The sequence below is a fragment of the Anser brachyrhynchus genome, assembly GCF_964034855.1.
Source record: "Anser brachyrhynchus genome assembly, chromosome: 15".
In the NCBI taxonomy this organism is placed as follows: domain Eukaryota; kingdom Metazoa; phylum Chordata; class Aves; order Anseriformes; family Anatidae; genus Anser; species Anser brachyrhynchus.
In genome coordinates this window covers 13,730,868-13,746,061 of record NC_137733.1, presented here as the reverse complement: position 1 = coordinate 13,746,061, position 15,194 = coordinate 13,730,868, and the positions used below count along the sequence as shown (strand labels likewise).

At 38.4% G+C, this 15,194-nt stretch overlaps 1 protein-coding gene across 8 annotated transcripts in view; it reads right to left on the bottom strand.

The window, feature by feature from the left end:
* The window catches only part of SDK1 (sidekick cell adhesion molecule 1), a 393,578-nt gene that overhangs the window by 144,935 nt on the left and 233,449 nt on the right, over nt 1-15,194 (bottom strand). For all 8 annotated transcript variants that reach the window (XM_080556193.1, XM_080556194.1, XM_080556199.1 and 5 more), the window contains 3 exons: nt 12,067-12,178; nt 10,940-11,130; nt 2,140-2,223 (listed from right to left, as the gene is read on the bottom strand). In XM_080556193.1, coding sequence (XP_080412319.1) covers nt 2,140-2,223; nt 10,940-11,130; nt 12,067-12,178 — 387 coding nt within the window. The remainder of the gene's footprint in view (nt 1-2,139; nt 2,224-10,939; nt 11,131-12,066; nt 12,179-15,194) is intronic.

Genomic DNA, 15,194 nt, shown 5'->3' with positions numbered 1-15,194 from the left:
GACAGTTCAGAGATTTGTCAAATAGCAGCATAGGATTGAAACATTTTTCGAAAATCTCAGAATGTTTTTTAAAATTCAATTTTTCTAATGACATAACACTTAAATTCTGTTACCTAAAAATCTTTGATAAAAAAATGCCTGTGTTTGCAATTGCACATGCTAAAACAAAAAGTTGGTGGTACATGGCCAGAATAAAAATCTATCTAGTCACATTTCCTCCCTTTGAAATTCTCTTGTCCTTGCTGCTCAGACACAAAACGCAAGAACAGCCCAATGACAGAACACTATTTACAACTTCTCAACTCCATTAATCTGTGCTTTAGCCATTTCCTGAGCTACACGTTGCATACACACAGCTGTGTTTAATAGTTCATACAGGATTTTTCTTCCATAAATATGCTTAATATTTTCTAAATAATCTGTATTTCTGATCTTAACAACTGTCTGGAGCCACAACATCCATGGTTTTGTGCTTTCTGAAAAAGTACTACCTCTGTTTTTTTGTACATTTCCTACATGAAAACTTATTTGGGTGCCTCCTCTGCTTCTTGAACTAAGCAATACAGAATCATCTACTCACCTTTCTACATGGCTACAGCCCTTGGGTCATCTCTTTCACAAAGTGTTCCAGTCGGTTTAATTTTTCAGTATTCAAAAACCATGGTAGACCTCTAATGATAATAAATCCTACTTTTTGGTACATTTTCGAGTTTTCCTATATCCCTTTCTATAGTAGAACAATTAGAATTGTGAAAAGGTTTTGGGATGGGGGTGTCAAGCATTTATACAGTGGCATTCTCTTATTTGTTCTATTCCTTTCTTCCCACTACCTAGCATTTTGAGCCACTTCTTGGCATGGAACTGAGGTTTTCAGAAGACATGGCTTTTCTGTAAAGTAATAGGTAATTTCATCTCTGTCAATAATTTCATATGCCAGTTTACTGTCCAGTAAGTTCAAATCATCAGAACCCTCTGACTCTTCAGTGGTTATTTTTAATTTTGATTATCTTGGATAATTTTATATAATCAGCAAATATTATCATCTTACCATTCACCCTCTTTTCCAGGGCATTTACAAGTACGTTCCACATCACAGACTCCTGGGGAACTCCACTGACAGCAGGTTCCAGCTTTGAGAACTAAGGATTTGTTCTCTTTAAAAAGCTATTAATTCACAACAAGACCTTGTCTCTTAAAACCTGATAGCTTCTTTTCTACAAGAGCCTTTGGTAAGAGACCTCATCAAAGGCTTTTGAAATTCCAAATCAACCAAAGCATCCTCACACATGCTTGCTGATTGTGCTAACATGTTTGCTAAGCTTCCCTCTAGAAAAGCACTGTTGACTCTTCCTTACATAAAGCAAAAAGTACTGAAATCATGATGCAAATAAAATCAACATGAAAGAAAGAATATTTTTATTGGCTCTGATCTGAAGAAGGAACCCATCCAAATAAGCCATACGTTTTACCTAAGGATCTCAAGGCATGTTTATGTGTACTGCCTGCTAAACTTAGAGTCAGGGAAACTGAGACACCAAGAAGTTAAGCAGCTTGCCAAAATCACGCAGCAATTCAGTGACAGAGTCAAACCTTCTCTAATCACAACACTGTGATGTCTCCTGTCTTTCTGGAGTGCTAAAATAGGATGTGCTTCCATTTCTTTGGAAATAAATCTTAAACAGCAGTTTGTCTTGGGTGGAATTCTAAACATCTGAAGGCTTTTATGCAATTAAGACACCCGTCAATTAAAAACTGCCTGTAAGAGTGTTCTGCAGGAAGACTATTAACTACACTTAAAAGTCAGAGCTACTGACAGCACCTATAGAAATTCTGTAATTTTTTAGAAAAGAGGGCATTTGAACTGTTGAAAATAATGTCTGTTTGCATTTCAAATCATGGGTTCTGAAACCATAGTCTTACCTCAGCTAATTTATTGGCTCAATACGCTAATGTTTGCTATGAAGCAATTTATGGCAGATTTTCCAAAGGCAAATGCCCTCCCCCTCCTTGTACCTGGATCTGGCAGAGTTAGCAATAACGCACGGACCTCAAGACATTAAAAGCTGACAAAAGAGGCATTCTTCAGAACAGGATATACATCTACCTGTCATCCAAGGTACAATACTTCTGCACACTCACCCATTGCTTGGCACAAGATGTCCACATCTTTCTCCACTTCAGCCAAAATCACGCTCTCAGGTTCAGCAGTAAAATATGGTGGTTCTTCAGAAGAGAGAAAACAAACAGAAGTAAACAAAGAAACCCACAGCAAAATGAAAAATAGGTATTGATTAAAGACATTCATATGATGTCTCCATAGACATTGTATTTAATGTGCTGTATTATGAACTGTCTAGCTTGTCTAAGTTTGTCTCTACTTTGAGGCTTTTTTTTTTTTTTTGGTAGTAAAAGCATCATAAAAAAGCCAACAAATTTTTGCTTTGCTGAGTATGAATTCCAAAGAGTTGAGTCAATGTTCGGTAAGATTTAGCATTTTGCACTGCAAATTAATACTCAGAGCAGGGGCTACTTTTCATTTTATAGGTCTGAATCATGGAACATTTTAATTCTTCATTCAGAAAGGCCCTCCCGAGAGGTTTATAAAGGTTTATATTTACAACTTAGCATTTTATAGGATAGTTTGCTTCAGTATCTAAACTGAATTCAACCTCATGAAGGCATGAAGCATGTCAAATAAAGTGCCATAGTATGTCAGAAAGCCAACATCGGAGGATAAATGCAGTATAATTAAAAAAATTCTTCTCAACTGTTTTATTTCTTGAAAGCAAACAGATTTAATGCTTTAATTGAAGTTATAGTAATAATCATAAAAAGCCACACTTTATTGTTAGGACTAAAGAAAAGATATTAGACGTTTAATTAAACAAAGACAAGATTCCAGAAACTACAGTATGCTGTCATGTTACTTTCTCTTCTATGCAGCATAAAATTGAAGAGCATCATGTCAAAGTCCCACAGGCATTAAGGTTGCAGTAATTATCACGGTAACTAAAAACTGTCATAGTCTGTTCAATGCAATTATCATCCAAATACTGTTTTTAGTAGCATTTTATTTGATTATAACTAGAATTCTATTGTAGCATACACAAACTCACTGCTAAGTTTTAGAAAATACAGAAAAGATGAAATAAGTAGCTTGTACGAACAAGTTACTTGTGTTTTCATTTCAAAGAATTCAAGGATGTTTGAAAAAATCTAGCAAGCCACAAAGTCATCTGAGCTGATCTCTCAAACCTCTTCCCCAGCCGTATGTAAAAACTGGATGTGCAGTTTGCATTATTGATAGGATGTTGGTATGGTCATAAATGAAAACAAAATCATATTATTTTACTCCACAGATATCTGCTGTATCGCCTGCCACCACCTATAGCATCGCAAGTGTTGCCATCATCATCTCACAGAGAGAAACGCCAGCAGGCACACATCAGTAAGCACCAGGACTGGACCGCAAAGCCCCCCCCCCCCCAGCACTCCTTCCCGCTAACTACAATAAAATACTTGCTTGCGTGTACAGAACTGGGGCTTCGTTTGGGCACCAATGGATATTTCAACTCTGTATTAATTCCAAATAAAGTCAATCAATATTAGCCTTCAAAATCCTGCACTGAGGAGGAGGTGAGGTTGCAAAATAGCCTGGAATATTCATTTACCCAGCAAAACCAATAAAACAAGCTACATGATTTATTATATTCTAATAATATACATGTGTTAACATTATTGATCCTCGCTGCCTAAATATAAAGCTATTAATAAACATGCATAAGTTGTGATTTATCGCATATGATCTCATGCATTAATCTAAACAACAAATTGAAAAGCTGAACATTTAATTGAAATTCTCTGATGGCACACAGCGCTTGACATGTTTGATCATCAAAGTTGCCAAGTCCTCTACAATGCGACTAAGTCCATGTTTAAGTCTGAATATGCTCTCCCATCTCACCGCTATCTACCAAGCCTTGTCTGATATTTGTTCTCCACTTTGCAGAATTTTAACTTTTTGACTTCCAAGCTTTTAGCTTAGTCTCATTACTTATCTGTATGTCTGGATGCACAGATCCACATCCATCCGTCCACCTTTGTTAAAACAAAATTTGAATTTTTCCTTCTGTATCAATTTAATTTGATTGAGAGGGGAGACAGAGGGGAAAGGTGGACAAACCAGCATCCAAAGGAGCAAGACAGCACCCAGACACACACACCCCCACCTAGACATTCACTTCTAACTCTGGGCTTCTTCTACAAATGTCTCTTCAGCCAGTGAGGTTCAAGTTTATTTTCTTCCTTTCAGGGAAGTCACAGAGTACACCTCTTGCACCCTCCCTTTTTATAAGGCACTCTGACCTTAACAGGCCAATTCTTAAGCTTGGCAACCTTCGGCTGCCAGCTCTCAAACTTTCTTCTAGATCAGCAACATATTCACACACCAGTGATAAATTTGAAGATTTATCTTCAGCATGGGCCCGCAGTCCACCTGCAAAGCACTTAATGTGACCTCAAAGATGCTATTAGCGCCAAGACCACTCCTTATGAACTCCTGTTGCCCAGTTCCTGCAGTTACACTTGGCATATTTATACAGAGTGTTTTCCCAGTGCCTCCCCCAAAACGTTATCCTACAGTCTGTGCTCCTTCCTTTACATCCCATACAGGCTGTTATGTTACCCTCAAAGAAACTTACTATATTAAGAGATGCTTACGTGAGCTTTTCAAGCAATGAATTACCTGACAAGGAACTTGAAGTCACTGACAACTGTCACTTAGCAAATAGGACTGTGATGTTATAAAAGGAAGATTCACGTCGGCTTTTTTGAAAGCAGCAGGAAGAAACTGAAGCAGACAAGACAGAAAAAGAGCAGGAGTAGCAGAAAGATGCAATCTAAAGGCCACAGACAGTTCCCAGAGGACTTTCAGGGTGTCAGTATGCCAACAGATATGACTTCCAGTCTTCATCAAGACCAGACCCACTTTTTCCCTTACCCTAAAGCCTGCTGAGCTCAATTCTCACAGCCACTCCAGCAGCTGGAAGCTCTGCTAAATGCTGCAATTGGCATACGAGGGGTAGGGAGGCTGAGGCAACAACCGCATGCAGAGCTCTCACATGTTATTCTTGTGAGATAAGCACAGATACAGAAACACTTCCAGAAGCAGTTCCACAATATACTGATTGGTAACTACCTGCCTCTGCTGCCTGGAATTAGAGACAAGCCTCGATGCCAAGACAAGACCAATCTGTAAGGGAATTTGGGGAGATCTAGAACACCTTGTGGACAATAGTGCTGTTGCATCCCAAGTCTAATAGACATGGAAAATTGGTCTTGGTGATTTAAGGCATGAGAGAATCCCAGCAGTATTGGTGCAGGTATACTCTTAGGGCTTTGTGTGAAATGAAGCGGTGATTGCCATGCAAGCTGGGCCACTTTTCCACAAGTCGTGTCCCTCATGTTAGGAACACAAAAGCTCAAAAGGTCCTTCGCAAGCTCCAGTGTGCTCGCTTACTCTGCCGGGTAGCGAGGGTCTATGGCTTCAACAGAACCCAGGCTGTGGACAAAATTAAGGCAAAACAGCTGTAGTTACACAACACGGACCACTGAAATTTAGGCTCCCCACATTTTAGATGTGTCAGATATATGATCTGCACATCATGTGTGTGCCTAAAGGCCTGTAGGCCCAGCATAAATTGCTAGTGAAAAATTCCTGGGATCTGAATTTGGGTGCTACACACCAGCTGGTGAAAAACTATCAGAAAGAAGCCATAAAAATGCAGCAGTATTTGTAGGGGTCAGGTGGCATTCTGAAGGGGTATTCTGGTTGTCTGTATATATGACTCTATTACATATTTATAAGGCTTGGTTTGAATCACACTGTGCCAATTTGAACATTTATTGTTGTAGACAATAATCATGTGATGAAATTTAATGTGCGTGGTGAAATTAGAATGTCTTCCAAACTATATAACATGCCAGACGCAAGCCCCCAGACACAGCAGTTTCTAGGAGCGACAGTCATCTGCTGGTACCAGGTCAAACATTTGATTTAAATTATAGAATCACAGTAGTTAGAACAGGACAGGACCTATTACAAGGATTTCACCCTGCTGGCACTGCAGCATCCTATGCAATGAGAAGGGGTCACATCTCATATTAGACAATGAAACGGATACTATATTGTTCGGATATTGTATTGGTGTTTAAGTGATTTTAACTTAAAGGTCAAGAACAAGCAAAGGGGAAAAAGAATATTTGAATATAAATGCATGCTTTTAATAGTTGTCGAAGGTTCTGGGTTTTTTTTTGCACTACAGAAATCATTGAAAAGATAGCCGCTTTGCAAAGCCCCTGGGAGCCTGCAAAATTTGATACTGTTCTAACTTCCCCTGCGCAGAGTTACATGGTCACTGATTTTAACATTCAAAAGATAGCAGTCAGCATCCATTACATACCCTTCAAGCTGCATTGGAGATGTGTGACCTAATCCGAGATACATACATGAAAGTCAGAAAGAACAGAGAAAGCCCCAGGGGCTCCTCCAAAGCTGAAATTCCTGCATCACTCAAATTCAGGCCTGAATATTTAAGGAGAAAATTGAGCCCTAAACATGGAAGCCTTTCTCTAATATTAGCATAAACTAATTTATTTGGTGAATATCCTATAAAGAAAGTGGAACTGCGAACTTGAGAGCCACTCGTGGGTAACCAGGTCCCTAACTCCAGACAGCAGATCAGACTGCCTGTGCTGGGAGATGAGCCACGTTACACATGCAGGTGTAACAGATTCCTTGAAGGAGGATTTTCCTTTGCGTGAATATCGAGTTAAAACAGAAACAGATGAAAAAGGTACTCCTTGTTTCTTGCCTTGTGCATTGCATTCTCTCAGTCATGGAAAAAAATCCTGTTGAAGGAACAACTATTTTAAAAAACAGATACAATTATTACATCTGGGGATCTACGTGGTATGACTAACTCCCCTACTGACAGCTGCTGTCTGTGCACTGAAAAATCTTGTAACAGCCCAGGGGACACACCTCCTGTCTGCAGAACTGAGAGAAGGGGGAATTTCTCAGGAATGTCACAGCCAGAACTGAAGTTCCAAAAAGTCCCCTTGTGTGACAGGCCCCATGGGCATTCGGGCCCAAGGTACAGAGACCTCTGTGGTGCACCAGACCAAAAAATTGACAACTCAAGTTTAGACGTGTCCAAAGAGACTTTATATTTTAAGTTTTCCTGAAAACTCTTTTTCTTATGTGCTATACAGGAGCACAACCATCATGGCCTTTTCATAAGCACAATACATGAGCACAAACGTCAAGGAAAAATTCTTCACTCTGCTTTCAAGACATCATTTGTAGTGTTTCTGAGTTTCCAAACAAGAACCACAAGAGCTATTGGGTCCAGAGAACTGAGCACAAGGTTTTGAGGTGGCTAGCAGCCGAAGTTGCAAGTTCAGTTCAAATCCACAAACAAGAGCAAGGCACAAAGAAAGCCCTTCTGCATCTCCAGGCTTGCTCCTGGAGAAGTACAGTGAGGGAGGAATAGCCCCACAGTTCCTCTCATAGTCCAGCCAGGTGGGCCCTCCACACTAACGTTATAACATTTCTGCTGTATTCCTGAATTCCAGAGCCCTGTGAAGCGGTATCCCTCCCACTTGATGAGAACCAGGGTAGCCTTTAAAAGAGAGAGACACCTATTATACTCCCCTGTTGTCCTATTTTCAGAAAGACATATATCCAGCTGAGATACAAAATTCTCTCTAGAAAACACCAAGATGAGAATAATATATCTACTAATATAGTTCTTTCGGGCACAAAACTGCTCCAAAAAGAAGGAAAACACTCAACTGTGATTCCACTTTATTCCAACAGTCCTTTGGATAGGCCAACAGGGCTTCAACACTCAGTTCTGGGCGATACTTCATCATACATTCCTTCTCTTTGTTTTCTTCCTCATTTTATTCAGATTTTAGTTTCTGACTGCATCTGACTTAAAGAGCAGTATAGTTTCCATGTAGTGGAAGGGATTCATTTCTTGTTCTCTTAAGCTCCTAAAATTCATAATTTCCCAAAGAACAATCACTTAAAAAATGATGATTGCAATTTGTCGCTAACAGAACTTGCAGAACCAGAGCAAAAGAATTTAAAATTCGTTCAGTCTCCAAATTGGTTTGCTCATGAGAAGACTCCTTAAATTACTTAATCTTCAAACTGTTAGTGATAAAACAAATGTGCTCTTATCTAATCTGCAACAAATCTTCCCCAAACTGTTACTCTGCCAACTGAGGAACATGTTACCCTTTAAAAATTTATAACAACTGCAGCTAATAAAACCAGAGTTTGGAACCACCTCAGTTTATCTTTGCTGGAACAATATGAAGATGTCAGAAAGCTTTCTGCCACATCCAGAAGAAAATTGTAGTGCAGCATAAGACTACAGGATATTCTTCTTGCTCATGCAGTATTATTCTACTGCATTAGATATTCAGATTTTTTCAAATGCTTGTGTGATTTTAATTTAAAAAACTAAGATGTACTCTCAGAAGTAATATTGTAGGTCACAAATAATAATTTGAACTGAACACATGCCTTTGTACTAAGTTCCACTGCCTTCTAATAAAGCTCTTGTCACCATCTGGGTACACACTCAAATTATGTTATTTCCTTTAGTTAGGAAAGTCAAGGACTGATATATTTGTAAAATAAATAATAAAATCCATGAATAACTGAATATCTGTGATATCTTTGATGCATCTTTTTACTACTACCTCTTTTCCACCTGTTAATAGCAATATTTTTTTCTATCAATCCACAAAAGCTCCTATTACCATACTATTGAGTGTCTCTATTTGATTTACCCAAATTATTTTGAAAACAAACCTCTTCTATTAACACAAATTCATTTTTCTGTTAGTCAAGACCCTTATTTAGTCCATGCTGTATTATTCTGCAGAGAACAGCTCATTATCAGGTCACTATCAACATGTACACACTGCAAGTATTTTATGCATGCAAATGGACAAGCATACTTGAGTCTCTGTGAGTACTACTCCAAGAGACTACAAGGGACACACTACAAAAAATCCTTAGGTTCGAATCTCATCTGTACTTTCCCCTAGAACCCATTCCTTGACTAATTAAACCACGTCTGAATCCATTCAAGAACTCTAAGGCTGAATATAAGTTATGCCATTAACTATTAATCCTTTGATTTGGCTTCCTGTTTTGAATTAGAGATCCATCCTGCAGCTTGAGAAACTTATAAATAAATCTATCAGGCTCTGCTGACACATTGAGTAAACACCTGCAACTGAAGTGTCTTGTTCCATCAGAAGGAAATAAAAGTAATGGGTAACCAATTTGTTTCTGCTTTCTTTCATCTGCTTGTTCTTATCTACAGACCTTTTCATAACTTCATTCCCTGACAGCCCCCTAAAACTGGATAAGAAATAAATAAAACATCTAAAAATAAGAGAAGAGATAAGCTACTAAATAAAGGCAGCAATACTATTTTAATATCATTTCCCAATGATCGCTTCTCAGTTTTATTATAACTGTATTTAAGAATCTTTTACCTTAACTGAGAGGCTGCTTTAAGTATTGTATTAGGCTGGATCTGCCACCATAGCAGCAAAATTAAACTAGTTACAATAAAATCTTATGAATAAAGGAGAGTTTAAACCAAAACCGTAAATCAGTGAAATCCGTCTCTGCTCCTTAACGGGTAGGAAAGCTGTGAGGTAATTCTAAGAAAAGGAGTATAAAGAAAAAGACTGGAACCAAACTTCATCCAGTAGGTAATAAATACAATGGAGACACAATGCTACAAATGAACCTGGAGCACAGCTTTGTAGAAAGAAGAGCTGTTTACTCATTTAGCAGGAACTACTTTAAATTGCTTTAGTAGAATACAGACCACACAGCAGAGTCTTTACAATTGTATTTTCTGAAGTCTGAAAGACTGTAAAGAATTGTTGTGATGAATTCTCTCTGCAAGGCACTACAGAAATTCATGCGCACGAATGCTGATCACCGAGACCTGTATCATTGCCAAAGCATTACCCTGTCCAGGACATCTGCAGTTGCTACTGCGACTATTATATAAAAGCTAGACTTGACACAATCAGCTCTGGCTTATTGTTCTAAAACATTTCCTTTATCCTAAAAATACCAAAGAAACCTCTACACAGTGTCCAGTGAGCTCATTTGTGCTGTAATGTCAGAACACGACACACGTGGTAGCTAGGTTTCCAAACGACAACCTCCCTGCTACGGCAAAATTCCAGCAGGGAGGTGATAGCGGAGAAAAAGGCCAGTCCCTCCATCAAGAAAGGGCTGAAAAGCACCAATGTCCCTTTAAAAACTAAGTCCAAAGCTTCCCTTGGAGTTGGAGGTCGGGCATGTAGCATTGATTTTAATGTTGTTTTCTTCTCCCTTTTCTTCTCTCAGTAAAGACATCTGCCTGCCTGTGTGCTCAGGAATGTCCTTGGCCCCCTGACTGGCACTTGCAACAGACAACGCACAGAAGTGCACCTAAAAGGCTTCTTTCAGAAATACAGGCACTTGACGTATTAGAACTAGATGTAAGCAAGCCGGGAGTTAATCAGGATTTAATGCAGCTAAAAGCCGAGATGTGGAAGCTACACAATAAAGATTTTACTACTGTTTCCCCAACTTCTGATTAAATTTATAGTTTCACAAGAGATTCAGAATCAGATCAGTGTTTAAAAGTATCTATTTGATGAATTTATATTCATGGGGAAGAGCTGCTGGATTAATTTGGAAGATAACCCCCTTCCACCTCTTTTGTTTTGTTCTCTGAAGAGAGGTTCAAATGTAAGGTCAATGAAATATTAAAATATCAATTTTATTTCCTACTATACCTCAGTCCAGAGCCTATTTTACTAAAAAATGCAGTGCATTGAGAATTACCTATTATAGAAAGGAAGGCATTTGCTCTCGCTGGTTCCTCTGTGCTGTCTCTCAATTTTGCTTCACAGAAGTACATCCCAACATCAGCAGAGGTTGGGTTGGTGATAGTGAGTCGTCTCCCAAAACTGCTAATTCCACTGGTTATTTTTATTCCATTTCTCTTCCAAGTCATGCTTAGTCTCTCAACAGGTCTACCGAGGTTGGAAAAAAAAAAAAAAAGGTAAAAGATCTTACAGAACAATCTTGCCTGCAGTTAAATACAGATTATAAAACTTCCTTTATCCCCTGCATTAGCTATTCAGAAATAAACATATATGTAACTTCCACACACTACTCAAGTGGCATTATGCAAGTACACCTAATTGATATGGCAATAGAAGTTAAGTACTAATAATTTGATTTCTCTAAGCAAAAGGAGTAAATAGTGTTATGGGAATCAGCTGCATGGGAAGTGCTTTCATTATAACTCAATTAGCAAGAAAATATTAACCATATCAAGAACATCTCTGCCCTCAGAGGATAAAGCAAATCAGTTGGTCTCCTATCATCTGAGGACCTCAACTATTCACTTCCTCTAGAATTCAATGCTATGCAAGGCTAACTAGATGGAAACAGCCACATGCACAGAACAAATGCTGTGAACCCTGTTACGGTGCATTATGAACAGTTGAGCAATAATCACTGTAAACTAACAGCATCTGTAAGAAATTACTCCATAGGAGAGCCTCCCTAATTTATTTACTAGGAAGCATAGACTGTTAATTTAAACAGTATTACCTTCTGTGTCAGTACACAATACAGCTGAAATATTGTTAAACCTTAACATAATTATTTCCTTAAGATAATGTTTGCTGCTTGAACAACTATACTTCTTTTCTTTACTGTGTACGTAACAGGTAGAAAAGTAACTCACTCTACATCCTTATTTTCCCCAAAAAATCAATGTTTAATTCAGTAATGTTGGACAAATAAGATTATTCGTAAGGTTACTTTGAAGAGCAAGGGACATGCTGCATGCGGCTTCAGTCATTAAAATAACAAAAAATGAAAAGAACTTCCTATGTCCTTTCAAATAAAGGACAGGCCATTAAAATTAGTTACTTATAACCCCACTGCTTTTACAGTACCTTGCATTGGCCACACATTCCAGGGTAATTTCACCGCTCCCTGCTACGACGCTAGTATTCTGTGGAGGGATTACAATGACAGGAGCCGTGGTGTCAGACGGGTCTATGGCATCTGCATGGGCAGAAAAAAAAATATACTTGTGAATACTCTATACATCTGCAAACAGCAAGGACTGAAACGTCTCAGGTAAAGGATCTTGTCAAGTGACACAGCTGCAAATTTCACTCTTCAGCCTCACCACCAATTTTAATCTCCTCATTAAAGGGAGATCTTCAGCAAGACCATTTTTGATGGCTTTCATTATACTGTACAAACACACTGTTTCAATACACCCAGCTTGGCATCATTCAAAACACACACAGCTCACCAGAACTGCTCCCAGATGGAGTGCAGAGGCCATTCTCAAATAGAAAGCAAATAAATTAAGCATCCTAAAGGTTTTCTATTGTTGAGCACTTTTATTTTTATCAAACACTTGCTGACTTTTATTTTTAAGACCGTTTCATGTTTTGTTTAATCTTAGCACTTCCATACCATTTCAAAAGAGTCTGCCAATACTCATGTTAGTTCTTTAAAAAGATTTTACACACTGGGGAACAAATATAAAATTAACAAAGCAGCATATCACAGCAACTTCAATCCCCTTTTCTTATCAGGAAAGTAAATAACCCAAATCTGCTACTCTTTTGTGAGGCATCATACTGTAAATAATTTAGCTTATGCAACAGTCAGCAGACATTTAAAAAATGGTAAAAAGGCTGCTTGTAAATTTTCTCTGTATACATTTAGTAAGTGAATTAAAATACCCATGTATTCATAGGTACTTTGCTTCAAGCAACTCATTTGGGAAAGAAAAATTAGCTATTTTTTAGCTTGACTAAGAGAGTAATAAAAATTTCTAAAGATACAGAATCCAATAAGCGAATTATGGAGAAAAGTAATGAAAATAAAACTAAACCGATGCAAACCCAAGCCAATTCATCAAATGTTTTCTGCAAGAGAGGCTAACCCATGCCCATTAACTGTGAAGTAGAATGGGAAACTGGCAAATGCAAGGTGTGAATCCTGATATCCTCTTTTAAGATATATCCCTAAATAATAGCAAATAGATAGAAAATTCTTTGCTTATCCAATAACTGCATGCCAAAAGCCATTTCACATTCTACTTCCCTTATTAGATAGACAAAATTTTAAGTAATAGGGCTCAAAGTTCACGAGGTCAGCAGATCTCTGAACTGTTGAATGACATAATTTTTACCTTTTGACACTCTTGTAGTTGGTAGCAAATAGTGTACTAAGGGAGATGAAAGCATATAGAACAATTTTAAAATTTCAGGAATACCACGTGCACACCTGCATAAATTCAAGCATTCAAGGACGGTGCTTAAGGAAGGGGTAAGCACATACCTATTTCTTTCCATACATGTGCTCTGTTGACCTGACACAGCACATGTATTACAGTTGCATAGGATCTCAGAAACCAAGCTTGTAGTAGATTTTAGGTCTGTTCAGCAACATTCCTGGAAACATGACATTATCAGGTACCACATCTACTTTCTAAGAAGATTTCCATGGTGCTCGTAGAAGTACTCATGACAGTAATCTTTCAGATAGCAAATGAAAAAATATAAACCAAGTGCCAATCAGATTAGCAACTTGTTACTGATGAGAAGAAACCTCAGCATTACTGTTCACCATTATTTCTGCACAAGATGAAGGCTTACAACAGTAAACACTAAAAGATCAACAAACAAGTTGCTAATTTGGCAACAATCACCTCTTATCTCCATCTGGAAAAGAGGAAAACCACTTGTTCAGCTTATCAGCTCCCCTGAAGAATGGCTCGACCACACTAAAAACAACCAAAGAACAGAAGCCAGCTTTGTTGTAACCTCTAAGAGTTCGCCACGTGGGAAAAGCTCTTTGTGCAGTGAGCTGATAAGCAGGAGAAATAAGAGAACTTTCCTCTGCCTGCAACCAGGAAAACATGAGGTTTCTTTGACTTAATTGCTAACCATAGCAAGAATCTAAACAAGGGATGTGCATTTATTTATTATTTTTTATTTTCTTTTCATACCTTCCCTGAAACAAGTCTATTAAAAGCAGTCTTTTGATAAGGATTTTGAGTGGGTGAACTAATAAAGATGTTACACTGAGAGCTCACCGAAACAGCTATCACTTGGATTCTAAGTAAAATCCTACAAAGGCAGCTGCAGATATGAGCATGAATATAAAACTACATTTCGAAGTATTACCTAAACACTACCTAGACAGTATACATATTCCTGTTTCATATTCAAAGGCTGTTTAAGTTTCCCTTTGTGGCACAAAGAAACCACCACCTGCTGTAACTCAGTCCGGCCCAATCCTGCTAAATAAAACTCAACAAGGACGTTCCCACGGCTCCTCGTGCAGCTTGCAGCTTTGTTTTGTGGCTGGTCAAAATATCAAAGGAGGAATTTAGTCTTACTTTACAGTAAGAATCTCAATAGGGCTGAAACATGGGATCTGCATGTCCACCCCATCCTTTCAGAACCTCACTCCTTGGAAGAAATCCACAGGCTGGATATTAGAGCAGCCAGGCTCCTAATCTAGATAAGGAGTAGCACTGTGATTTGGTTTCCATGATGTGATGCAGCAAATCAGACTTCAGCCTGGCTGTGGAAGGTAGAGAGCTATTTCAAACAATCAGATAATGAAAAACTACCCAGCCTTCTACGTTTCTTATCCTTCCTGTCACTAAGCCACTCCATCCCTCTCCTACTTCCCAATGTACAGCACTGACGTGATTTTACTTGACTGGTGCTACACTAAATTGCAATGCAGAATGTCACTGTTAGTAAACAGGTATTTTCTTTGAGAATCCTTTGTAGAAAACAATTGCATTTTTTCTCTTCTTCACTACTCCATTTATTTATTTATTTATTTATTTATTACTTCATCAGACTCTTTGTTCTCTGTTTTCTAGGTCCTTGCCTCTGCTGTTTCTGCCTGCCTTTTCATCTCCTCTTCCTCTGCCTCCCTTTACTCAGGCAACTTCTCTGCCTTCATCACCGGTTATTTCCCTTCCCTCAATCCCACGGTCCCCAATAGATATTTCACATTATTAAAAGGCTGCTCAATTTCT